Here is a 27,247-nt window from a genome sequence, read left to right on the forward strand (position 1 = left end):
TTTTTTTTTTTTTAAGAATACGTATACATTTGAAGTGACCCACCATGTTAAGACCTTAAACGTCTTAATAGGTGGATGGAAATGGTGAACTGGTCAACTACTTATATTGTTTTATGGATTTCAAAAATAAAATGTCTTGCGAATCATTAACTGGGAAAGGGTGTTTTATGGTAATTAATTTTTCCTTAACTTGGAAGTATACCTTGTGTACTACTTCAGTAGTCTTTAAGTCTGTTCTTTTATTTTACCTCATCTGTTGGTCCACCTTATCAAAAACTGAAATGAATCCACAACTATCCCCTGCCCTTTCCTGATATCCTAAATGCTTGTTTCCCAACTGCCACGCTAAGAATCTTTAGAGGGACGAGTTTCTGTAATGCTTATTTGACTATTCAAAGGGCCTTGCTTTAGATCTTTGGAGACCATATGCCTTATTTAGAATGTGCCTCGAAGCATATACCCTTAATATAAGAATTTCATGAGAGGATAGTGATATGGTTTAGGTGAGAAAAAAAATAATGTACTGAACAAAACAAATTATATTTCAAACTTTATTAGAAATGAGAGCTCTGCTTATTTTACATAAAGATACAATGGCTTTGCTCAAGAGAACCTAATACCTTGTTTATCCTTCATACAGGAAATCCAAAGAGAAATTGTCAGTGGAAGAGTTCTTCCATTCAATTGAATGAAGAGATGTCCTAAACATGAATATGTTTAGGTGTACTCAACATTTCCACCACCAGTCTAGGCAGTCTTGGCTCAAAAGCTCTCACTGAAGACCAATGATTGATTATTTATACACAGTTTAAAGATGTGATGCTAATGCTTCTACCAACTTGACATAGAAAAAAGGAAAGGTATTTCATATACAAAGATGTATTGTTTTTAAAAAATAATATAAATCATTTTTTACAGTTTGTGTAAAATGTATTTTTCAAATACATGGTTCTGGAAGATCTATGTACAAAAGAAACAATCATAGTAAGAACCCCTGGGCTAATACGTACACGTTCAATAAGCAACAGTTTTATTGAGTTGGTCAGAATTCATACTGGAGAAGGAAAAAAATTAAATAATTACAAATACAAGTACCAGGAAATAAGAACAAAATGGGGGAGAAGGGAGTCCAAATGAAAAAAAAAAAACGAGAGCCACCGGCAAATGGTGGCATTCTTACGAGTCAGCTCATCGAGAAAAGTGAGAGTTTTGGGCTCAATGGCATTAAAGATGGGTATGTGTCTGTGTGCATGGAAAAATGGGGAGGGGGGGGTTGTCGTCATAGCAATATTTAACTGCACAGTAGTTACCCAGTTGTGACATCACAGTCAAAGCTTGCCTTCAGTTGAGTCTATAACATTAGTCCTAACATCAAACCATCTCAAGGACCCAACTGATGAGAGGGGAGGTGCCAATGTCTCAGTATTGTTTTAAAGGAGGGGAACAAAAAAACACTGCGCTTCTATGGACTGAATAAATATATTTAACAAGTTGCAAATAATACCTTTTATTTTACACAAAAGAAATGAAATGCCAGCACTAGAAATATTTAATTTAAATAACTTCACGGCTGCCGTATATACTTTTTTGAAATTCTTTTTTTTTCCTGTACTAAAATAAAAACTCTGCAATTACATATAAAATGACAAAAGACACTCGCAAAAGGAAATGAGTCCACTGAAAACGTCTTTTGTCCTGCATTCCACTGTAAACATGTACGTTCTCGTCTACTTTTTTTGTTTTTCTGTAGAACTGTTTTTTCTATTAAAAGGGATGACAAAAATAACTTTTGCATACTTATAATCTGTGCTCGCACACTTGTTTTACAAAGAGTGGAAGACAGCAGCTACAGTTTTCAGTACACTACATTCCCCTTTGCAACTGACTTTGTCCTCGTTATTTTTTCCAAAATAGGGCACTCTGCTGTAACACATGTACTTTGGCAGTTCTGATGGAGCAAGCGAAGAAAAATTGACCTTTTTTTTTTTCATTTGTTTCAATCGTCTTTCCTTGATAACCATGTCCAGCTGGTTAAGTGACCACAACAGGGAGCGTCTTAACTAGTGTGATGCCATGAACTAACCTTATCCTGCTCAAGGAACAACATGGAGGATTTCTTTCTTTTGCTTGTTTGTTTGTTTGTTTGTTACTGCATCCAAACCAGCCCCAACATACGGGCCGCCGCAGGTGGATCTCTGAATCTCTGGGGTGTAAAGGCGTAGCAGGGAGGGGAGCGGAAAGGATGGAGGAGAAAGTGCCTTGTATTCGGTGTACAATGGACAGTGGTGTGAGGTGTATTGAGGTGTATCTGTGCACTGTATGGATGCTGCAGAGTAAGAGGGGTCGAGTGTGTGTGGTGTGTGTGCGTGGCTGTGTGTGTACTGCATGTACACAGGACAGAGTTGTTGGTGTAGTCGTGTTTGTGTGTTACATTCTGTCTCGCATGAAATCCTTTCTCCTGATGCTGCAACTGGTTGAGAGCTCAAAGTGTGTGAGAGAGAGAGAGACAAAGAGATAGAAAGAGAGAGAGAGAGGCAGGATCAGTTTTTTCTTTCTTTCTTTTTACAAAGTGCAGGAAGTGGGAGTGGCCAGGTGGTGATGGAAAGGGGGCAGTCGAGTGCTATTGGTCGCTGGCTCTGGCTCGGCGTTTGGTGTGACTGCAGGGTGAGGCAGCGCAATGCTGACAAGGCAGAGGTCTGGGAGAGGGGTCAGGCTGGGTAGGAGGGGCCACCACGGGCGTGTCATCACCTGCACTCCACGGCAACTGTGTTCTGAGTGGGCGACGCAGACGAGGGACTCATGCCCGTGTCGGATGAGGAAGAAGTGGAAGCTGTGGTGTGGGACACTACAGAGAGGACAAAACCGGGATCCTTAGTTTGATACTTAATTCTTGCATATTTTAACAGCCATGAAAACTGTTTATTCCATGAAAACTAACATTAGAGTCGAAAAATAAACCAGAAAATGAAGACATTTGCAGGAACATGACTAAGCTTTGCAAAACATTACAAGTACACAGTCAGATTGCATGAGAAAATGGCATGCAGGAGAACTTACCTTCTCTTTCTTTCTTTTTTAACCTCTTGCGCCGGCGGTCGATGGAGGCCACCTCAGACTTTAGGGACATGTAGTACTTCCTGATCTCCTGCAGCTTGTCCTGGAGGAAGGAGATCCGCTCTGTGCTCGACATGTTGTCCAGCTCAGCTGCAGAAGAAAACAATGAGGCATATATTACCACACCACCTGACATCTGACAAACTGTACAACTCTCATGATGACTTAGATTTTGTTATGGAAACATAAAATATTTTTGTATTAAAAGACAACCTGATACCGGACAGAATCAATGCCATTTCCTCCTACTGAGCAAGATCGCCCATTAAAACACACCTATACCCATAAATCAGCCTACCCTAATTAACCCTGAACACGCATTTGAGAAATCCTGACAACTTGGAGACAAGGTAGTTAGTACACTGGCTGGTCAAGCAGGATACTCACTGTGCTGGAATGTCCACTTGTATGTGCGTGGGGAAGGGAAGGCCTGCTTGTCCTTGTGCTTGTCCTTGTCCGTCTCCTTACTGTTGGGGGACACGGTCCCTGGGGAGCGCGACTGCTTCTGGGCCTTGGCTATGCTGGAGGGCTTGCTGGGGGTCAGCTTATTGGAGGGGTCTGTGACCGGCAGGTCCTCACTGTCACTGCTGTGACCTGGGAGGGGAAAACAACAAGTTAAATCTCCGAAACATCCTAACAGGGAATGCAGCATCAAAGGCATTGCGTGATTATATTAATTTTGCCCATAATTTCCCAAAATGGGCACTGTGCAAGTACATTATTGTGGCCTTCATGAAAATCAGAACGGAGTAGTCCAGTATGCACACACAAGTTACAGGCCAGATATCAATGGAAGTGACGCGCAGACCTCAGAAGACATGCGAATGAGATTCTAACTTCAAAGGCTGACCACTCGGCTTCCCCACCTGTTCCATTCTTTTCAGTCTTGGCGGTAGTGCTAGAGCGTTTCTGGTTGCGCTTCACCTTCTTGGAAGCAGAGCTGCTGTTGCCGTCAGTCAACCTCTTCTGACCTGAGGAAGGGGAAAAACAATACACGTTGGGCACGGGCACGTCCACGCATAGACACTTTGAACTTGGCACAGTGTTGCCTCTGACAACGCTAAAGATCGAAGAGTTATGTTACATTTGGACTGTAGACAGGATCATGGTGAATAGTTGGGCTATAATTTGCTACACTCCAAGTACAATGTCATTAACAATTCATTGATCATGAATTTCAAAAATAGAAAACATTACTCTTTATTACACACAGTAACAAGGCTAGAACAGCCATGACTTGCCATTCAAACAGATCATTGTAGTTTAAATATCTATTCTTCACCCACATAAATGATCAGATTTTGAATACAAAGTGACAGCCATAATCAAGAGGGATATTTTGACCCAGAGCCTACAAAGCCACACACATCATGCAAGTAGCCCTCCAATCAGCAAATGTATTCACGAGTAACTGTACTTTACTCATGAAATGCACTACACTGAATATGATCCAATGTCTCCTTTTCAGAGGGCCATTTTCAGCTTCATGAAGTGGATTCCATTAGGTAAAGTGAATTAGATGAGCGATTAAAAACTTTGGTTAACCCATTTACTCCTAAAATGCCTACTAAAAACGCCTATAGAATCCTATGGCATTCTAGACTAAATAACCTTATTTCCTGAGGGTTTTCTGAAACAATACTACAAATTGTCAACGTCTCTCAAAATGTAATATCTAAGCCTCTGTAGCACCTAGAAACATGAAATAAAAAGCATGCTGCGCTACGCAGCAACCAGCGGGAGGTTCAATGTTGCGCTATGCAGCATTAGGCGGGAGATAGAATGTTGAGTCATGCAGCATCAGGCGCGAATGGGTTAAGGCCATGCATAACTTCTTCTATATTAAAAGCAACCAGCAGTGGTCTTCATATTAACTTGACAGGTGGGAATAAATCCACTGGGTCCTTACCTCGATCCTTCGTGTCGCGCTCCTGCAGCGAGAGGCTGGAGTAGCTGGAGCTGGCGCTGGCGTCGAAGCCGTGCATGGACTCTGCCTCGCCCAGGCCCTCCTGCGACTCGCCGTCCACCTCGATGGTCACGTCGCTCTCGCTCTTTGTGCTGTGCGACTCCGGGCTGGCGGCCGAGGTCGGCGGGGAGGCCGAGGACGAGATGGCCGACGGCCGCTGGGGGACCGACGCCGCCGTGGCGCCGAGCGGCAGGTGGGAGGACGAGGACGACGTGCAAGAGGAAGACGAGGAGGCGGACGACGAGGGCGGGAGCTGGTTCTTCACCTCTCCGCCTCGGCTCGCAGGCAGGAGCAGTTCGCCGGCGGGCTTCTCCTTCTCGTCCAGGTCGTCCAGGTCCACCTCGTAGCAGAGCAGCGCCTCGGGGCCAATCTGGGGCATCATCTCCTCGTCCCTGCCCGACGACGGCTCCACCTGGGGGGGCACGGAGCTAGGCGTGCCCGCATCTGTTTTGGCCTGAACCTCTCGGGTCAGGGACGGCATCTCCATCTTCACATCCGATTCTTTGACCGCTGACAATGCCGCCATTGCCGTCGCCGCCGCCACAGCCGCTGTGGGTGCGGCGAAGTACTCAGCTCCTCCTTTGGACGCTCCCTCACTCCTTCTCTCCGTCTCGGGGGCTCTCTTCTCGGGCGACAGGGTTTTGGCGGGGGGCTCCAGGCGCGCCCGCTTCTCGGGCGAGCGCTGCTCGGTGGCCTTGCGCTTGACCACGCTGCTACTGCTGCTGATCGGGCTGGCGCTGACGGCGCTAACGGCGCTTGCGTTGTGCTCTTCGTTGTCCACCTCCTCGGTGGCCGAGTCCGTGTCCGAGTCAGCCGGCTCGCGGGGCCTCTCTCGCTCACTCTGGGCCAGCTGCGGCGACACAGGAACAGCCTCCTGGGGCTTCTTGGCGGGCCGTGGGAGGCTGCCAGGAGTGTCCCCCTCGGGAAGCGCCGCAGGGGTGGCAGGGGTGGATGTGGGGGCCGCCGCAACGGCAGGCTGGGTGGGGGTCTCGGCACCAGGCTCTTTGAGGCGCCCCCTACGTACTTTTGACCTGGGGGTCAACTTCTCCTCTGGCTCAGGAGTCATGGGCACTGATGATTGTATTGGAGTCGATGGAGTCGATGGTGGTGGTGGTGTTGTTTGGTGATGCTGCTGTTGTTGATGCTGTTGTTGTTGTTTGCTGCTGCTGCTACAGTCGTTGTGGTGAGGTTGGCCACCACAGGCTCTTCCTCTGGTTTGTCACTGCTTTCCTGCGTCTCAGAGGACCTGGGCTTCTGTGCAGGGCTGCTGGGAGCCTCTACATCCGTTGCTGTGGTTGTCGTCGTGGTCACCGCCGTAGCTGCTGCGGGCGCCGCTTCAGCGGCACTTCCTCCCTCTGCTGCTGTTGTGGCCGTTGCCGCCTCTTCTTCCTCTTCCTCTTCTTCTTCTCCTCCTCCTCCTCCTCCTGCTTGGCCACTACGGCCTGGTCCGTCCCCTCTGTCCAGTCAGGCTTCTTGTCAGACAGGTCTTCACTCTCACTGTCCTCAGAAGAATTCCCTGAATCTGCAAGCAGCAGAGACAATCTATGAGTGAGATTTTGCTTTTCAAAAACTAATCGACTGGGTTTATGTTATGGACCTCAATAAATTACTATTAATACCCAACCCAGCAACTATGCAGGTGCGCAATTTATAGCACGACATGTTCTGCTGATCCTTTCTATCCAGCGGCACGTCGTCGTTATGTGACACAATGTTCTAACCTTGACGTCAGAGTGGCGAGACAGCGACCGGAGAGGCACTACATACCGTTAGATCCTCGGTCTGAGTCATACATCCCTGAAGTCCTCCTAGTGCGTCTCCGGGGAGTTCCTGTGCGGAGACAGATTACATTAACGCCACAGCCCATCCAACCTCAGTTCACCGCACAATACAGAAGAGGCAGCAGCCTAAGCGTTTTCAAAGGAGCATGCACAGCAGTGTTCAGACAAACACTACTGACGTTAGCTGCCACATATTTGCTTTATCATGTGCTTGCTTCATGCATGATTCTAACTTTACCAAGTTTGCCAGCAATTTGTTACTTTCATAATAATAATAATAATAATAATAATAATAATGCATTTGCACAACATGTACGTGAAGAGACAAGAAAACCCTTTTGTTAAAAACTTTCCCACTGAATAGCATGTGCATTCTGTTCTATAAAATGTATCATTTTAGATTTAAGGCTACAGCAGAGCAGACAGCAAAGGTTGTACTGTTACATAAACCATCTGAAAGAGGAAGTCTACACAGCCTCCACAACACCATCACAAGCCATCTTGTTATTGCAGGGCATCTCTGTAACTCAGGCATTGGTAAACAAAAGAGTCTTCTCCACAGTAGAGGACACAGAAGAGGAGACGTCCCCAAAAAGACTAATTGTAAGCAGGATGCCTTAATACAACTTATGTATCGTCTTTCGTGCTCTAGATTCCATTAGACAAGCCATCCCAGCAAGACGGGTAGGTAATTAAAAGTAAGTAAGAAAAAACAAACAAACAAACAAATAAATAAAAGGCCCAGGATTGACCATGACCCCGGAGTCAGTGCGGTGACCTTACCGTCTCCGTTGGGCAGAGCTGAGGGTTCGGACTGGTGGGAGCTCTTGCTGCCTGAGCGGCTCTCATTGCTGGGGGTCTTGGAGGCGCTGCGCGAGGCACTGGGAGGAGTGGATTTGAGCGGGGGCCGGCCCCTCTTCGGCCCCATCTTGGCCTGCTTGTCCTCCTCCTTTTCTCCATCCTCTTTATTCTGCTCCAGGACACACAAGGAACAGGGTCAAAGGTCACGGGCAGAGTAGACTCTGCAGAACAGGAGTATTTACAGCAAGACTGGGACAACTTGAGTTACAGACAACAGAATGCCAAGACAGCCAAATGACATGAAAAGAATATCTAGTTCATAGGAAGAGTGGGACAGGTTGACCTAAGTCAGACATCATGAAGGTAGAAATAACATCTCTATAACGGTAACAAGCTTTTGTTTGGGTGACATTTGGGTGGAATTTCACAGGTTTGTTCCAACTGCATCTAATCAACACTACTTAAGCTACTTAATCAGTAGTATCTGTATCTGACTTTTATATGTACAGTTATTCAGGTAGCACATCTCTAAAGGTGATATATGGGGTAACTTTTTGAGCAATGTTGCAGAGCAATCACGTAACCATGTGCTGACTGGACGATCATGGACATTTGCCTACTAATGATCAAAGCTCTGCATTAAAAAAGTTGATCATCAATGGGAACATGCCAGAACACAAACACTCAAGAACACTGTCCAACAACATAGCTCAAAGAGTTGCCTTGTGCATCATCAGCTTAAGAGCAGGGAATGACACCCTTAATGTATGTCTTCCATTTCATCATGGTCTGGGAAAGCCATCAAGTGTCTTGCTATAACCGTTAGCCATGATGGGAAAGAGCTCAACTCGTGTGCTTAATGGCCCCATCAGACAGATCAGACAGCCAAGAGAAGTGTGACATCAGGTGACATCAGTGGAGAAAAGTGAAACCGTTCTCTGGAATCATCATGTTCTGCTGGGCTTGCTTTAACCTCAGAGTCTTACTCAAGTTTCTAATGAGGACTGAACGGACAAGTCGGACAGGGATCTCTCGGTATACTGTTTACGGCGGGTGGGAGTTGACAAACAACGGGGACCCACCTTGACTTTCTTTTTCTGTTTCCTTTTTGTTCCTCCTTTGTCAACAGGCCAGATTATCCTGTCTGCCTTCACCCACTCGTCATAGCTGGCGCGCACACACACATGCACACACACACACACACACACACACAGAAAGAGAGAGAGGGAGGAGACTTTAGCAGCTTGTCACTTCTGAGAATTTACACATCCTCTAAAAGTATTGGCCTGTCATGCAGAACTCTAGCAAATTCTTGTCGCTGTCCATTTCATTAAGCCCCATCTGTCATGTGGACGTCGCCATGGTGACATGCCTGTGAAGCCACGTCAATCACGGACACCCATTTACATAAACTAATTAAATCTATTGTTTCTCCATTGTAACACATACGCTAAGCAGATTTAAAAAAACAAAAACAAATCTCTTTTGTAATTCTTTATTCAGTAAAAACACTGATTTGTTTTATTACTTCTATAACGTTAAAGATGCAGTGCACTGCTAAGAAATGTTTACGTCATGCATACATGGAGACGTGTAGCTTAATCTGAATCATGTGAGAAGCAACGTTGCAAGTCAATAACGTTTAGATCTCTGGCTCGGGGCATAGTCAGATAGTCAGAGAAACGCAAGTCTGTTTCAGAGGCAGGAGTAAAAACCTATCTATGAGGATCAACGCAAGTCTGTTTCAGAGGCAGGAGTAAAAACCTATCTATGAGGATCTACGCAGGTCTGTTTCAGAGGCAGGAGTAAAAACCTATCTATGAGGATCTACGCAAGTCTGTTTCAGAGGCAGGAGTAAAAACCTATCTATGAGGATCTACCTTCTGAACACAGCATCCTTCAAGACCTTTTGTATGGCTAGGTTTCCATTACTTAAAATTACTAAACTGAATGGATGAAAATGTGCACTGCATTAGTACATCTCCTGTGTTTCTGCACCTCACATCATCATCAATAATAATGCTGCAATGTACAATAACCCAACCTTTCTTAACCTTCACTAGCATGTCTTCCAATCCACACTGGAGGATAATCTAATCAGGTCAATCTGCCAATATGTGAAAACTGTGTCCCAACTCACCGGACGTTCCAGCCGTAGTAGTGCACCAGGTAAAGCACCTCTCCGTCATCCGTCTCGGTGTTTTTGATGTTGGCCTCGTAGATCTTCTGGGTTTTGCCCCGCCCATACTTCACTCGCACCTTTGTCCCCGTAACAGAGTGCTCGGAGTCTTCCTCACCATCTTCATTCTCACCCCTACGACAGACAGACAGAAAGGAACAGTCAAAACACACTCAAGTAACCCTTTCCTAAGGAGCAGTTCACATGACTTTTGAATAATCTTCACGTGCATCCTAGAACAAGGGGCAACTAACGCTGCTGTCCCTAATGGGTATGACCAAACAAAAATGAAACAGAAAAAACAAATACCTTCAAAAAGCGTAAATTGTACACAACACATACTGAGGATTCCAATACCAACACCAAAGACAGATGGCACGGTCTTTCGCTAATAGCCAAACATTAAGGATCCCCATAACAACGCCATGTGTACATCGGGAAGACACAGCCTTTCGAAATACGGACAACTATAGTCACAATGGTGGGGCAAACATTTGAAAGAACCCGGCTTTCTAACTCATGCGTCGAGGAGTTCAGTCTGGGGTGAATCAGATAGCCAAGAGAATTGTGGCATCACAAGACAATCAGCTCATAAAGCGAAACCATTCTCAGGCATCATCACACTCAGCCCCTGCGTGTGCCTCAGCGTGTGCACGTTCCTCTCACGACAACCAGACGCATCCTTACTGAGACCGCATGCATCCAAAGCACTGTAGATGTTAATTATGAGACTGCCTGCAGCTTTTGATTGATGGCAAGAGGAATAGCAGTCTTCCACTGCACATGGTGCAGAAACAATGTCTGAATTGTGCCTGGGCTTTAAAAATAGACATCGTATTTATAATGAGCAAAGTAAACTTGCTGTGCTGCACTGTCAACAATGCAAGTTTGCTTACAAACGCAGTTCACAGCCATAAATGAGAAAAAAACACTGTCTCAGCCACAACGACAAAAACAAGTCTGTGGGCATCACAAGTCTGTGGGCATCGCATTCTACAGAAAAATGCTGATAATTTTTCACAGTGCTCGTGGGTCAGAATTTTTCAAAGAGTGTAATGCTTTGCTGAAAATTACCTTCTAGACAATTCTTTCATCCTTGTCTGCAGCACCACCCGAGGGAATGCTTTGACAGTTATGAACCTTTAAGCATCACACAATAGCAAGTAGGATTTATTCACTTGGATCCTTGCCGCAGATGTCGCAGATGCACAATGTATGACACTGCCATGAAAGGGACACAACTGACTCTTGTGGCCTGACTGATGCCATCATTCCACTCCACACTCCCAGGGCGAAGTATGTAGAAATATAGGCCCCTAGAACTTACACACGTTAATCATAATAAATACATACCGTTCCTGGGTCCTGGACCTCTCTCCGTCGTCTTCTTCCTCATCCTCATCATCCTCTTGCTCCTCGTCCTCCGACTCCTTGTCCGACTCCTCGAAGCGGCGGCTGCGTCTCTTGCTGGGGGGCTCGGGCCGGCCGTCTCCCTCCTGCTCCCTCCTGTCCCTCTGCTGCTGCTGCTCCTCCTCCTGCTGCTCCCCTTCCTCCTCCTCCTCCTCTTCCTCGCTGGCCTCCCCTGCGGCACGGGCCTCCCTCTCCCTCTCGCGCTCCCTCTCGCGTTCGCGCTCCTCTTTCCGCTGCTGCCGCTGCAGCTGCTCTTCTCTCTGCTGCTGCTGGTGCAGCTGGCGCTCCTGGCGCGTGGGCTCCTTGGTCTCCACCTTCACCGGAGTCAACGTGCACCGCCGCCGACCCTGAGAGAGAGAGAGAGAGACAGAGACACAGAGAATGAGTGAGGACAAAATAAGTGCAGAAACAATGAATTGAACCATTTTAGTTTAGACCATTTTGCCTCAAGAGTAGGCCCACTGTGTCTTCTAGACGACATGTTCTATTTTTGGGCTCTCCTTTTATCCACAACTACAAAATAGCTACTCTGTCACAGGGAGGGGCAAAAAAGATGTCTTCATAGAGTGCATCTGAACAGCTTGGTTGCTTCATTACATGTTGACACATGCTTTTCCTGGAAAGGTGCAGATATTAAGCTGCAGGGGCATTAAAACTATTCTCAGCCAACATGCAAACTGACTAGTCACGAGGGTAAATTGGCGTGAAGTCCTCGACATGCATCAACAGACACATTCACTGACATCACAGAGAGTATGCAGCTGATGACTGCATGAACCATGGAACACTTAAGTACAGACTTCAACTGTCTGGACAAAAAGGTAGTTCCTTGTCATGGCACTGGGGACAAATCAGACAGCCAAGAGAATTGTGGCATCTCAAAGACATCAGCCCAGAAAGTGAATCCATTCTCAAGCATCATCATGTTTTGGTCTAGCCTGGGAACACCCAGACCTTCACAATTGTACAATTGGGAGTAGGTCTGGAAAAGGTTCATTAACTTCCAGCAGGGGCTTAACTAGTAGTGAAATTAAACTTAAATTGGTACATTAAACTGTTACCAACATTTCAAAAGGGTAGAAATGTTGTAAACGAAGGTTTTAAATGCAGTTGTTTACCCAGTTCCAAAGAAATACACGTCCATGCCGGATTAGCGATTGTATTTGCATGCCTGTGTTTTAGGGACATTGAAAATTGGTTTAACCTACAGAGCAAATCCCAAATTTGCCAAAGGTTTGTATGGGTATTCCCAGGCTAGTTTTGGTCCCTATTTGGCAAAAAAGCTAAAAAGCCAAAGTTCTGAACAACTTTGTTGTACAAAGACAAAAACAATTATACAAAGTTGTATAATAATTAGTATTAAAGTGTTTCCCCATAACCCTATCTACTCTGACTTCCGACAGCTTGGTTTGTTGTTTTCACAAGATCCTGAGATAGGCTGGGCCTATCTCTATGTTGCAACATCACCTCATGTTATTGTAACAGAAGTACGGCAGTCTTTTCAGGGAGGGAATTCAGAGTGGGGCTTACCGAGCAACTACTAAACCACTCCAGACAGCAATATTTACACAATACTACACACCCTCGGCAGTATAATCCTTCAACACAAACACTCGTATGCTTAAGTAGACACGAAAGGTACAAAGACCAACTGAATGAATGAACAAACACTTTCCACCAGACAAAACTCTAGGTTCATATTGCATTCATTAGGAAGTCTTTGAAAACATAATGGGCTGTTGGTGGGGCCAAGGCTGCGTTTTCTGGACCTACAGTGTTTGAAATGCAAACCACAAGTTTCTTCAGTCAGATGCAAATCACACAGAACTCGCCATACTCTTAGCAGGGCCGGACACAAAGATTTGTGCTGCCTTAATTAAGGTTCTATAGCTACAAAGAGACTTTATTTCTGCTTAAACCAAAAATAAACCAAAGTTAAAATGTGCAAAATAAATTAGCAAATAAATAGATAAATAAAAATAAAGTCTTCTGATAACTCTAGTCGCCCTACCCTCGGTGAGGAGACTCCTTTGTGGGCTTTTTCGCTCTCTGCCTCAGAGTCATCCTCGTCGGCAGCTGGTTTGTCTTCAGTGGCGGCAGCGGCCGTCTCGGACTCCTGACGAGCGTCGGCGGGCTCCTGCTTCACGGGATTCTGCTGCTCACTGGGCGCCACGGCAGGACGTGGGTCATTATGGTGGACAGTGCGGAAGGTGATGCCAGCAGACCGACAGTACTCCTCAAAGCCATACAGGTACCTGGCAAAGCACACACACACAAAAATAAGTCGGGAGGGCTAGAGATGACATTGAAAGAATACATAGACAGTATAGTATTGTTTTGCTTTCAGAAGGGGTTTTAGTTCTGTACTGTAATATTTAATTCTTCATTGGACATGTAAATGTTTTGGAAGGGAGGCTCAATTGAAGTCAGAACGGGATGACATTTTAAGCTAAAATTATTCAAAGGGGGTTGAATCAGATAGCCAAGAGAATCGTGGCATCACAAGACATCAGCCCAGAAAAGCGAAACCATTCTCAGGCATCATCACGTTCACCACATCAGCTGTGTTTACTAGCAACTCAGCTGCTTGCACCTCGTTGTGCTAGCGCAGACTTCCCCGCTAAGCAAACCGTCCGCTACAGGTACGCTTCCTGCAGGCGACCACAGACACAGCTGTTCCAGCCTGGGTGTGCTTAACCCTATCCACAAGTGGTGCTGCGCGCTGTGAACAGGCTGGCTCTGCAATAGCAGCAGGCTATGTGACCAAGGCCTCATCAGAACAGCTCATCCCAACAACACCACTCTGCAAGGCCATGCTGTCGTCTTTGGAGGTTTGTTTATTTACTTACTTGTTTGTGCACACTGACAAATGGTTTAGTGCCTTCAACACAATCAAAGAATAATATGGTGATTGCAATCTAAAGTCCCCGAGTTTACAGGGGTCTTCTTCACCACTGCAATGTATTGCTTGAGAGTTTGGGGTTTGGTTGTTAAGATTCAAATCACCCTAAATAGCCCAAAGCAGATGTCAACACGTTGCACTTCATTAATTGCTGTGGGACTGTGCCTGAGGCAGGCAGCATGGAGTGACGCATGCAAGCAAACAAACACACAGACTTACTTTCTGTAGGCGGTCTTGACATTGTAGGAGGCAGCCGAATTGAGGACTGGAATCCCCAGGTCCATGTAGATCTGTTTCCACACGGAGCCACTTTCAATCTGCACCAAAACACAAACCAGGGGTTTTGCATAAGGACCTCTGGCATCTGGCTTCAATACAACACAACACGCCATGACACACTACAACAACTCCAGCCATTACACAATTTCAGCCAGGACTCAAAACAGAAACTTTCTGCTGTGAGGTAATTACAACCTTGGCAGTAAATTGTGTGGTGACACCAAGTGTGTTATGGGGAAGTAACACATCACCGCGTGGGAAGACATGTCAAGGCCATGGCATTTGAGAGAGTTTAACTTCTAGCATGACAGCAAGCGAAACAGGAACTACTACTACTGTGTCTAATCTGTTGAACTGTTCCCAGCATGGGATACAGTTGGCAGTGCAGAGATGTGCTTAAGCTGTGCCTTAGGCATCCATCATGTTTTTACTGTCTCATAGCACAATATCACCACCTGGCCAATAGGCATATTCTACCCTGCTAACAGTAGATTAATTAAATCATTAATGTTAAGAAAAGGTATGTTTTCCCTTTTAAAGTATCTATTTATTGGCTATGCTTATGTCTCTGGGGACAGCTAACCTGTAAAAGACAGCTACGAATTTAATATAAAATATCTTTGTAAGCCTAACTGAAAGGCAAAAAACACTGCGGAAGAATTTAGTCACACAATAAAAGAACTTCCTTTTTTTGGGGGTGTTAGTCACACACACAACGTGGGGGCTGCTCTGACAGGCATAGCTGATCAGAGAGCTGGAGAGGTCTGACGTCAGACGGCGTCAAGTGAAGTAAAGCGAAAGCGCTCTTTACCCTCATCCCCCAGCCTCCTGCTGTCACCCAGCCAACAACAGAAACACTGAGAACACAGCGCTCTAAATACAGAGCGCTGCACTCGTCTCCGCTGCATGAGGCTAACGCTTACCATCATCTCTTGTGGTTATGATGGACAAAGTGGGAAGAAAGAAAATAGAAGGGGGTCTACCAGAGAAAAAAGAGGAGCTACTAGAGTTTTTTTCAAAAAGAAAAGCAGACACACAGAAAAGCAGGCAGAGAATAAGCATAGAGAAACAGGCAAAAGAGACAGAGAAAGAGAGGAACTAACAAAAGAAGAAAGACTGTTAAAAAAAAAAAAAAAAAAAAAAAAAAAAAAAACCTCACATTGTCACAGCCCCCATGCTGATGCACCAGCCTGAAGAGCTTGAAGAGGTTGAGATCCTTGTAGCCCAGCACGGGAGGCTTGTTTATGGGAGTTCCTGAGGGGGGGGAAGAAAGGGCAAAGAGATCAATACACAGTCATGGGGCTTTTCAAAGAGCCGGTACAAATCTGTGGTAAGGGAGGAATCCAGCTACGTGGACCCAAACAAACATGTAGACCTTTTAAGGACAACTGCCGCTTTGTTATTGGTTCGGTGACAGGCTCCTGCTTCTTGTAATCATTTTTAGCGCAGTTTTGTGAGTGTTTCGAGTGACCCACCTCTGTCTTCCATAAATTTGTAAAGCTGCTGTAGGAAGTGGTCCCTCTCCTCCGGGTCTGGTTCATCGTCAGGCTACACAAACACAGACACATACAAAACAGGGTTATAGGATATCAAGTCATCAAGGATATCACAAACAAGGTATCAAGACATCAAGAGCAATAGGATGTGGACAAGACCAAGTGTGCACTTTCTGTTCCAAATGTTTAAAAACAGATGGACTCTTGAGTCTACATCAGCATTGGCTCAATGTCAAGAAGACAGATGCTCTTAATCAGAAACAAGCGCACTACGATCATATCAACAGTTATCTGGGGCTAATCAGATAGCCAAGAGAATTGTGTCATCAACGGAAATCAGCCCACAAAGCGAAACCATTCTCAGGCATCATCATTTTGAGCTCCCTGTTTGGAAAACAACTGCTGGACACTTCTACATGCTTCCCCGTATCTTCACTCTCAAAATAAAATGAGCTTGCTTGCAGACTCGCCCCGTAGGCAGTGCCACTCACGACAAGCTATTCCTCATTGGCCACTCTACTCTCAGAATGGGCTTTAAAACGATTTGTGCTTCCTTTTCACATCCGTTTCATATGTTGATCCATTTTGTTCATGTCCTTTACCTTGAAGTGAAAAGTGCAACAAAAAAAACACAGAAGCCTCCGTTGGTATCCGTTTTGAGGCATAACGCCTTCACATAGTGCACACTGTACAACTAGAATTCCTGCTGCTGTCCCTGATAGCTGGGCAAAGATGGTGAGGAACGTAGCGGGACAGTTGACTCTAAACACTGGTCAACCTGCCACCCTCCAGCTCGGCAAATGGGGCCAGTAGCTCCCAAATCACTTAGAGCACCAATGGCCAGTTTATGAGTGCAGTCTTGCTGTCATCACTGTATCAGGTTGAGTCTGCTGTTGGAAAGCTTGTGGGGAGGGGGGCGGGGTGAGCTCTAGGTCCTTCTCAAATGCTAATGCTTCCATACTAATCCCTGCATATCCATCAGGGGCACACCCAGAGGACAAAAACAGAAACCCCGTCGTCTTAGGTGTAATTTTTAAATACAAGCGCAGGTTTTGCCTGTATCGCCTGGTAAAGACAATGACATGCTATGTTAGCATAACAGACAAGAAGGAAGATGCAATAATAAAAAAAGTTTTAAAACCAAAACTGTTTTGTCAGCATAGTTAGAAATCAAAGGAAGATAGATGCAAAACACTGGATATAAATACAACAATTCACAAATGAGGCCACACAGTATTTCCCAGTGATTTATAATTGCACTATATACTGCCTTACACAGACTGCTGAGCTCCTCAAGCGTGAGGGCTTCTCTTGACTAAAGCCCCAGTGCTCAGGTCGCCGTCTCTCTTTGAGGCTTTGGGAGCTGAGCCTCCTGGTGAAGCAGACCCAAGTCCCTCCACCATCCCGCCAGACTCCTCCATGCTCATCTAGACAGCCAAAGCACTTGGCGCCTATGCCCATGAGCCAGATAGTCAAGCTCAGGTGGGGGTTACTAAGTCTCTCTCTCTCTCTGAGGGAGAGAGACACGTAAGGAAAGACCGAGACTGGGCCAGCCCCTGGGCCAAGCTGGCCAGCCTTCCACTGGCCACCAGCCCATCCCTGCTGCCTCCTGCCCCTCCTCCTCCCAGCCCATGATAGGAAGTCACCATCGCCATGACGACCCAGTCAGAAAAACCCAAACAAATGACCATTTGTCCCAGTCGGCCCGAGAGCAGAAAGAATGGGGCATTGTTTGGTGCAGAGACGGGAGGGGGGTTCCCCACATGCTGTTTGGCCATTCAGGAGACTCAATCAAGGTGCTTTGGCCAGTGGTCATGAAGCAGAGCACCAAAGAGAGAGAGGGAAAAGAAAGATGAGGGGGTAAAGAGAGGGCAGGAATGCCTGTGGCCCTTCTTATCGCCTCTCGGCGGCCCGAGGCAGTATTTACATTCCTGGCTGGGGTTGATTGTGGGCTGGCTGGGGGCTCTCTCGCTGACTGGGGCAGGGATTCCCATGCCTTCACATGGCTGTGGGGTGGGGGTGGTTGAGTGTGTGAACTAAAAGCGCTCTCAGACTGGACGACTGCCTCAGCTTCTGCTACTTAGAAAACAACTCCAGAATGCAAAAAAATACAATAGTTTTGGTGACTTGAAATACACACAAACTGCCAAAAGAAGACAAAGTTGAAGGACAGACACTGCATAAAATTTTATATCCCATTTGCTCAAAATGGTTCTCTGGTGGCTAACATCTCTACTTCAAACAATTATGTGGTTAACAACTCCATTCCTTAAAGCAGTTTCACTCAAACTCCCTCAGTTCCTTTCCATGCTTACCCTCCATCTACTGACCTGCGAGAAGAACCCTCAAACATGTCAGCAGGGGTAACAACGTCCCACTGGAATAGGTGGTTATATAGCGCGATCAAAAAAAATCCCCACAGCCTCACCTGGTCAGCCTCGGCCTCCTTCTCTTCTTCCTCGCTCTCTTTGCCTCGGTCCTCCTCTTCCTCGTCGCTGCTGGACGACTCCAGGATCTCGCTCATGTCCATCTTCCAGCTCTCAGGCACCTCCTTGGTCTTCAGGAAGTGCATGGCGCCCTCAAGCCCTGTGACAAGACGTGCATGGTCAGAACTCCCTTCTAATTTGCGTCCCACAACTAACAGTCCAAACACGAACAGTCAGAATACAAATCTGAGTTCATTATGACACTATAGCACTTTTTATACGATACCACAATATGAGAGCTTGAGAGACCATAATGTAATAGTCACAATAATATTTATGATCCAGAAATAGCATTTGGAACGCCTCTCACAGCTAGTGTGCTGACCTGAGAGTTGAACAATAGGCTTGTAATGACACAGCACTTGGACTTTTGTGCAGAGCAAGAAGTGCTGATGAAGAAATGATTTTTCGCATCTGATGAGTAAGGTCAGAATTATACTGTAACACCAGATCAGCAACTCCTGGACACAATTCTTGGCATCACAGCCTCACACAGTTATGCATAATTAAGGCATCACAGTGTCATCCATCTTCAAGTACTTCCAGAGTAATTAGTATTTTTAGACTTTCAGCAGCAGGCCAACCAAGCTTACCTTTCTTGGAAGAGTACTCCGACTTCGATATGCTGTCTATGTTCAGCTGATGGATGTCTTTTCTTGCCACGGTGTGACTAAAACATGAAGAAGGAGGGAAAGAAGCCACAAAATAAAGTTTAGAGGATGATCAGTCAAAATGCACTGGTACACATAACATGCTGAGCTGAAAAATACACTGGAACTGTTCCAAAGGTCAACAAATTTCACTAACTGTAACAGAATTGTTGTTATAAAATTATAAACAGATGAAATTCTAAAGTACTTACAATTTGGAATCAGCAAAAGATCTCACTAAACATTGGTCCTTTTTGACAGTCAGGTCGTCATTGCAGCTGGGAGATATAACCTAGAGGTGGAGGCAGAGGAAAAGGTCACCTACACTCATCCAAACAACCTTTCACCAACACTCATCAAAACAAAACCGAGGACATCTCTACTTCTTTGTAGAACACGATATGTTACATTTGAATGTATTATGCATGTGGTGGCAGTTCACAGTAGGGATCGACCAATATGTTTTTTTCAGGGCCGATACCGATATCAATTATTACCAAAACAGGAGGCCGATAACCGATATGTAAAACCGATATGTCAGTTGTCAAAAAGGGGGGTAGATAGTAAAGGCGATATGCTGCAAAAATGTAATTCAAAAGCATTTGATTATGCAAACTTTTCTTTCTTCTTTTGATACACAATTGTCTATCAACTTGCATCACTTGCAAGTGTAAATCCTGTGTATCATGTTAATCCAAGAGCTGAGTGATTATTAGCCATTATTTTAGTAGGCATACACAATGGGCTATGAGGGACCTGTCACAAAGAGGATGCTTTGCCATCGTGTGTGTGAGAGCACGAGGGGGAGAGGGAGAGGAAGAGGTGCATGCATGATGGCAAGTGTTACGGTTGAATAGTTTAACAAAACCGTTTTAAAATAGTTCTTAGGCTATTTAAGCATGCAATTTGTGTCAATGTGTAGGCTATAAGCTACACTTTTGAGAGCCTAAAAGGCACGTTAATAGCCAGCTCAGGACACAATTTAGTTCAATCACGGCCGGCCTTGGGTGCATGTAGTCTTTTCAGACAGTCCGTTTCAAAAAGGAGCAATTAGACTTTTTGGCGTTAAGCTATCGCGATAATTTAGGATTTGTCTGTACTATGTCCGCCCGAGGTGTCCGTTATTCACAATTAACTTAAGCGAGGCGGAGGCAGAGAACTCGAAGCGCAGCACCCGAGTTGTAGGCTAGTAAACAGCGTCGATCGGGAATTCGCTAAATGAAGGAAGTGGGTGCTTTACTTATTGATCCGGATCAAAGAGACAATAGCTTACAAAGTGGTGTTTTTGTAACTTCAGTGTAGATTATTGTGATTCATTGCAACTTCAGCAATGTAGGCTACCTTACTTACCTTCGAAAAATAGCTCCGTACAGCTGAAGCCCAGTCTACAGTCTGCCTCAGTGAGAATCCTAAACTTTGTCTGTGTTCAGTCTTCGATCCTGATTGGCTGCATTTGTGCTAACTAACAAATCAGACTGTGTAGTGGGCGGGACAATGCTCTTGACCACAGAGTAGCAAATGCAGGGAGTGAGAGACGCTTTACAGACAAAGTAGCGCGTTTCATTCTTTATCCATTTCAATATTGGCATTTCGGTGGAAAAAATGGCCGATACCGATTATTATAAAAATGCTAAATATCGGCCCTAATAATCGGCCATAATTGGACGACCCCTAGTTCACAGGGGCATGAAGTAGGTTAAAAGTATAAAACAAAATATAATTTTCTTTAAGAAAAAGAAAGTCAATTAATTTTACAAAGTAGCTTTACATTAGCTACAAATGTGCTGGGTAAAACAGTTAAAAAGAAGAAGAGGCCACTCACCAGCGCCAGGTAGGAGGAGTTGCTGCTCTGCACACTGGCCACCTTCCCCAGCAGCTCATCGCTGATCCTCCTCATCCTCGCCGAAGTCATCCATCCTGTCATCCTGGCAGGCCTTGGGGTGAATGAAGAGAATGGATGCTAGTCTGAAGACTCCTTCAAAATCCTCATCCATGAACACTGACATTACAGGTGCAAAGCAAGTGGAGAGCAAAGGTCAGCTGGCAGGCCTTGGGGTGAATGAAGAGAATGGATGCTAGTCTGAGGCGAGGTGCCAATTTCAAAATTCAGGAAACTGTCTAATGCCATGAACACTGACGTACAGGTTTTATATATATATATTGGTGCGGGTAAAGATGCACAACCACTTACAGAATGACAGCACCAGCAATGCTATACATAACACCTTGTCCTAACGGCATACCAGCATCCGACTCAAGTATTATTAAATGGTCTCTGTCCACACTGAAGCCATAAAATGTGCCGTTCGATTGAGTCATATTTCTTATTCAAAATAGCAGAACATCGCGAGCAACAGAAAGAAAATATAAAACGGGTTGTCAGACAAAAGTTCTACTCAAAAAAAGTTGCGTCGGATCACGCTGCACAGCACTGTCACATCGCATACAATTGGGAAGTTCCAATTGAGAACAAAGAAATCAAACCGATTTTGTCACCAACGCTTGCTCGCTCGCATTGCATGCAGTTAGGACACTATGTGGGATAAAAGGACACATTAGAGTGTTTCCTGTGGTAAGTTGGCACACAGCTAGTTTCAATTGAAGTGTGCAAAACTATGGCACTTGTGAGGCAAACAGAATGTCTGAGAAACCAGACAGACAATCACCTCAGGGGAAAAAGCAAAGACCGCATCTTTGATCTTTAAAAAAGCTTTCCAAAACAAAATCATAAACAACTGGTCAGAAGACAGATCTGCAGCATACAAACTCAAGTAAACATGCTGGAGCATGCATAGCTGTCAAAGTCCCACTGTGTTGTTCACAAAGCACATGCCCACTTCTGAAACTTCTCAACACTGACAACTTTCTCAGAGAACATGCTCCCAATAGAGGAAATGAAACCGCATTCTGGGATACTGTGTTTGCTGGCAAACAGCAGAAGAGATATTCTGGGCACAGAAGAGTCTTCTTCATTAGCAGTTGAACATGCTTTTTTTCCCCCTTTCCAACATTTAAAAGACGGAAACCGTGGTGTTGACACTCACACAGCCTGGGAGGTCCTGCGGCCGCGGTTGGTCTTCTTCCCAATGACGGGAGTGCCAAAGTGCTCCGGATTGGTGAGGGGCAGTTGGTCCAAAGTCTACATGAGAGAGCAGAGGGAGGTTAATTAATGTTGGATGGATGAAAACACAACCGGGACTTGAATGCACACACAGCGGTATAGGCCGGTAGGTGAGCAGGTAGGCAGGTAGGTAGATGGGCACAAACCTCGCTTTCAGCAAAATGTCTCTCGCCTTTCAGGCACAGCGACGTCCTTCTCAGTGTTTTCTCGTCCCCGTCATCGAACACTGACAAATACAATACAAAATAATAAGACATTTCATGCACACATTCTGGGTAGGTACTGAAATATTTGAGCATTTTTCAAAAATGTCATGTGGAGACAGCAGCTTTGGCTCCATAATGGTTCCGGTCAATCGCTTGTCCCTTCAACCGAAGAATTCCTTCCTTGAGAAGTGTACATCATTTAGCAATCATGGCCCAAGACCGCGAGTGGCGCATGGCGCCAGCAGTTCTGCTCAATTATTTAACACTGCTGGTTTGGGTTCTTATCCGGCTGTGCGGAGGCGCAGCCTTTTGTCCCAAGGTTCTGTTAGCACTAGCAACGCCACCAAGCTACACACATACACACACAAACACTTCTGTCCGAGCAGGGCCGCTGTGACAGCCAGAGGTCCAGGGAGGGCCAGCACTTACCCACGGTGTACCAGCTGGCGTCTGTGAGTTTGTTGATGACTGCCTCGCTCAGGACTCCCTCTGGGCTCTTCACCTCAACTGTGGAGCCCACCTGCAGAGGAAGAGGACGAGTAGGAGGAAGAGGATGAGGAAGAAGAAACGCAAAGTCACAACACATGGCATACAGCAAAGAAAGATCACAGCAGCAGGGATAAGCAAGGGGATTTTCAACGTGTTAACAAACAAGCATGCATGCATGGGTACATGCAGCAAATGTTAACACATCAAATGGTCTTCCGCTCTCTTTGTGCGATACCCACAGATCCACATTGGGTGTGCACAGACATAGACTCAAATACATAACTTTTTGGCCTAACAGCAAATGTGGCTGGTAGATGACAAAAAAGACCAGTCAGACATTTTTACCAGGTTTAGGGTGCAGGTGTTCCAACAGGCTAATACTCAGAGCACACACACATTCTGATAATATGTATTTGTAGAGCATTTTTTCAGGAGCTGCTATTTCATTCACTCTCAATTTATCACCACATTACTAAAAATGTTAGGACTCGCTCAGTATATTCAGTTGTGTAGCTTGTTACATTCTGAGTGTTTACGTCACCCTGCTCATATTGTGCAGATATGGCAAGCCGTGTTTGACAGACTGAAGTAAGTATATAGTATATATACACTTTTGATCCCGTGAGGGAAATTTGGTCTCTGCATTTAACCCAATCCGTGAATTAGAGAAACACACTCAGCACACAGTGAACACACAGTGAGGTGAAGCAAGTCCAGAGTGCTAACCAGTGGGCCACGGCTGCCCAAGTATTTTCACTGATGAACAGCAACTGCATTTCACAATAACATAGACACTTAATATGATCTGTTTTAAGTCCAGTTTGTGCCCCTATCCATGTAGATCACTTGTGTTATAGTCATGTTATACATATGTGGGTGCAAACAGCTTGCTTACATGCTCAACCTTAGATAGACATTAAGTACAGTCACTTCTCAAATCAAGCAGCAACACAGTTTGGTGCATAGAACAAGGCCAGATCAAGCTGAGTCTGCACCTGCCTAAGATGGTAGCAGGTTTGGAAATTAAGCCTGAACCACCATAACCCACTTAATAAGGCTCTTCTGTGCCTACGTTCTGACTAAACTGTTTAAATTGTAAGATGCATGCTTTTAAAATTCAAGGAACACACACATTTGGCTGAGTCTTACACACAAAACCAAGTACCAAATCAGTTTCATTAACTGGATATAAATATGGAAATAAAAAAAACATTCAGTAGTTATGCAGCACGGGAGCTCCTAAATCCAAAACTGCTTTAATAAAAATATAAATAAATAATTTTTAAAATATGTTCCGTCCCTTGCAATTTGGCGTAATTTGCTCCCTAATTTGTGGCAAAAGCAGCAACCAATATCAAAAATTCTGTCTAAAGGTCCCTCGCCAACATGCTCTGACTGGCATCAGCAACACTATCTGCGCCTCCGACTCAAATCATAATCACAGAGTGGGGGGAATTAGCATAACCAAACAATCATTTAACTAGGTCTCTCTCTCTAGTATGACACACAAACTCTTCAATACGTCCTCAGGCATCTGACAGGCACAAACTCATGTGACTCAACCCATGGGGCACAGACTCCCAGCCTCATGTTCCTATGCACAAACAATGCATTTCCAAATCCATCCCTACATTTCCCAGGAATCTCAGGGTAAAACCAGTTAACCCTTTCAAGAAGTGGGAAGAGTGACCTGGAAGTGCTTGCAGAGAAGATGGACAAACTTACCCTCAGAGGCCCTTTGACCTGGTCATCCTGGACAACCTGTGAAGTGCTGTCTCCTTTGAGCAGCACCTTGGGAGACAAAGAGGAGCGAGAGAGGAGAGAAAGAGAGAAGTAGTGGAGGGGGGAGACGGAGAAAGTACAGAGGTTCAGTGAAGGTGAAGTAATCTAGTTATGTAACAAACACAGACACACACACACACACACACGCACTGCAGATCATGATCTGCCACCAAGAGGCTTCTGGGTAAGCGCCTCGTTCACAGGACAGCACATGGTGGCCCGAGAGCATAGTCCCGCTCGGCGTGGAAAGATTTAACAGTGCCGGCTCAGACTGCCGCCACGCATGGAGGAGGTAGAACAGAGTGGTCCTCCTCTTCCCAGAGGCCTGAGCCCCAGGTTATGCATGACGCAACAAGCGAACTGATGTGAGAAAGGACAATGAGTCCTGCAATAAATATGCCTTTAACACCCTTTACCAGAGGCCAAAGTCATATTCCTAGTGATATGGGGCATGCAACTTAAAACTGCCTGATATGATTATTCAAATGGCCATCATCAAAAAGTACACTTTTTCAGTTTGGTGTCAAATTGCTTGATACGTGATGCCAAATTTGACAGATATGTATACTTTGAAGCAGTGTCAAAGAGTAGAGGAACTATGGCTCAGAGCCAAAAACAAGGATGACTCTTCTGCAGAGCAAGCTGGTGCATGAGTCACCTCAGACATAGTAAAATCTGCAAGACATGTTCAGGAGCCCAGACATTCATGAATGAACAAGTGCTCCTGTTTAGGAAATCACTGAGAGGAAACTGACACTTTCACTGAAGTATCCTTACGGTTTTGGACTTGGAGCTTGTCACTCAAAGCATACTGTCTGTGCTAATTACATCATAGTTTGTGTGTAGTGAAATTGTGACTTAATTCTCTTTGAACCACAGTTCTATGACAAACTAGGAAATATTTTATTATTTCAAGTGTACAAACAGCTGGACAAACAACATGAGAAAAGACACTAATGGGGAAAATATATTACTCAAAACAACAGTTAGCCTATAAAGTGAAGGCATGCTTACCTTAACTTTGACCATCCGTTTGACGGTCTTAATTTTAGCCTCACAGAAGGCACCGCGGTACTTTGCGCTAACATCAGTTCCCACAGTCAGGTAGGCAGGCTCATCCGCTGCCTAAAAGGAGAAATCAGGGAAATGACAGCGAATCAATTGTCTTTCTTTGCCACTCAGTGCTAAGTTACTGTCGACGATGGACATAGCATTGTGGTTGAGTGGCAGTCTTTGGAGAGCTGTTGGCTGAACCCGAGAAACTGAGAAAGAACAGTGGGCTTTCCAAGTCTGCTGTGGTTTGAAACAAATGGCATGAGAAAATGCTTGTTTAGACATATTTCATGGGTGATGGGGTGTGGATCAAACGCAATCTCATCCTACTGAGGACACAATAACAAAGAGCCCATTACATTAATACTTTTGGCACAGCCCTTGTCTATGTTTAAGCTATTATGGTACTACACTTTCAAAGAAGAATTTGTTCTGTACAATTTATGCTCCTACACTGGGCAGTTGTCTTGAGCAAATCTGACAAGTGGCAGAAAAACATGTGCAGACCCTACTTACTTACTTACAATACAAGCCCACGTCACACAAAAAAAATAATCACCTGGGCTGTCCTTTCAAATCTAACTACTTGACCAGACTTGAAGGTTCTTAATGTTTCTTCGATATAATCTTGATAACAGAAATGTATAGCATTTGTGGGCACATCAAATGGATACCAGAGTGGCGTCACATAAGTAACATGGCTCTGATTAATTTGCACGTTCCATGGCTACATTTTCGCTCAACTGCATTCAACTAAGTGAAGTGCAAGACAGTGTGACCTTTCTGACATCACTACTATGAAACAAAAAACACAAATCAATTGCATTTACTACTGTGGAAGTTAAGAAACAATCACACGTGTGTTGTTCCTAAATAAGTACCTCAACAGCAGTCCATCTGACTACAGCCAGAGAGGCGTCGCCGACACTAGTGTTTTCAACTGAAAGGTTTCTGTTGACTTACCTTCATTGTAATGGCTATTTGAGGGAGTCCAGCTCGATGGATGTTGATAGCTGAAAGACATAACACAAAAACAGAGGTTGTGGTTGAGCGCAAATATGTGATACTCCCGTGCTGTCCTAAAAAACATCGTTTTGAAAGATAATGTGCTAACAAGCTAGCTAAATGGCTAGCTACTTCTAACGCATTCTTTTCGAGCTCGATGCAGACCCCCTCCCTTCACACTGGCAAAAATGTGAAGCGAGCACACACCAAGGTAACTGTCTTTTCAAAACATCTGACAAAATGCATTCGCGTCTTTGTTGGCGTACAAAATGCTCAAGACAACAGAAAACTGGTGTATGAGGTATAATCCGGAGGCTGTATAGGGACAAACAGAATAGTGCGTGTTCCTTCCCGCTTTACTCCCAATCTGACTATGTCACGTCGCCATCATAGCTCACCGTGCTGCACCATGTCAGAAGCTTGCATTACTATCTTCTAGAAAAGTACAGTGAGATTGGTTGGGAAGGAAGGGCACACATTTCCATGACCCAATGTGTGTCAGAATCAATATTTAACAATAACGGTAA

General features: G+C 45.1%; 1 protein-coding gene and 5 non-coding genes across 6 annotated transcripts; all 6 read right to left on the minus strand.

Moving 5' to 3' along the window:
* Nucleotides 1-537: 537 nt before the first annotated feature.
* On the minus strand, nucleotides 538-27,146 carry arid4a (AT rich interactive domain 4A (RBP1-like)). The gene is made up of 26 exons (XM_048228332.1): nucleotides 27,119-27,146; nucleotides 26,679-26,728; nucleotides 25,677-25,787; nucleotides 24,606-24,671; nucleotides 22,821-22,911; nucleotides 22,332-22,411; nucleotides 22,109-22,203; nucleotides 20,887-20,998; nucleotides 19,277-19,356; nucleotides 19,008-19,084; nucleotides 18,357-18,514; nucleotides 15,908-15,980; nucleotides 15,592-15,686; nucleotides 14,373-14,470; nucleotides 13,263-13,506; nucleotides 11,195-11,598; nucleotides 9,803-9,976; nucleotides 8,745-8,829; nucleotides 7,645-7,831; nucleotides 6,848-6,910; nucleotides 6,391-6,602; nucleotides 5,024-6,293; nucleotides 3,981-4,085; nucleotides 3,502-3,708; nucleotides 3,058-3,204; nucleotides 538-2,845 (listed from the first exon to the last, which is right to left on the minus strand). The coding sequence occupies exons 1-26, from the start codon at nucleotides 27,144-27,146 to the stop codon at nucleotides 2,745-2,747; spliced, it is 4,413 nt and encodes a 1,470-aa protein (XP_048084289.1). The 3' UTR covers nucleotides 538-2,744.
* Nucleotides 8,536-8,619, minus strand: LOC125284756. Its single transcript, XR_007191926.1, has one exon. It is a non-coding gene; the product is annotated as a small nucleolar RNA SNORD53/SNORD92 (small nucleolar RNA).
* Nucleotides 10,386-10,468, minus strand: LOC125284754. The gene has a single exon (XR_007191924.1). It is a non-coding gene; the product is annotated as a small nucleolar RNA SNORD53/SNORD92 (small nucleolar RNA).
* On the minus strand, nucleotides 12,099-12,181 carry LOC125284757. The gene has a single exon (XR_007191927.1). It is a non-coding gene; the product is annotated as a small nucleolar RNA SNORD53/SNORD92 (small nucleolar RNA).
* Nucleotides 13,722-13,804, minus strand: LOC125284753. Its single transcript, XR_007191923.1, has one exon. It is a non-coding gene; the product is annotated as a small nucleolar RNA SNORD53/SNORD92 (small nucleolar RNA).
* Nucleotides 16,226-16,307, minus strand: LOC125284755. The gene has a single exon (XR_007191925.1). It is a non-coding gene; the product is annotated as a small nucleolar RNA SNORD53/SNORD92 (small nucleolar RNA).
* Nucleotides 27,147-27,247: the final 101 nt, after the last annotated feature.

The sequence above is a fragment of the Alosa alosa genome, chromosome 19 (assembly GCF_017589495.1).
Source record: "Alosa alosa isolate M-15738 ecotype Scorff River chromosome 19, AALO_Geno_1.1, whole genome shotgun sequence".
Classification (NCBI taxonomy): Eukaryota; Metazoa; Chordata; class Actinopteri; order Clupeiformes; family Clupeidae; genus Alosa; species Alosa alosa.

Coding starts and splice junctions, on each gene's coding strand:
- arid4a (XM_048228332.1), bottom strand. CDS start 27,146: ATGCAAGCTTCTGACATGGTGCAGCACG. Junction 25,788..26,678: donor AAATAGCCATTACAATGAAG/GTAAGTCAACAG, acceptor TTCTCCTTTTAG/GCAGCGGATGAGCCTGCCTA. Junction 22,204..22,331: donor GACATTTTGCTGAAAGCGAG/GTTTGTGCCCAT, acceptor TCTCTCATGTAG/ACTTTGGACCAACTGCCCCT.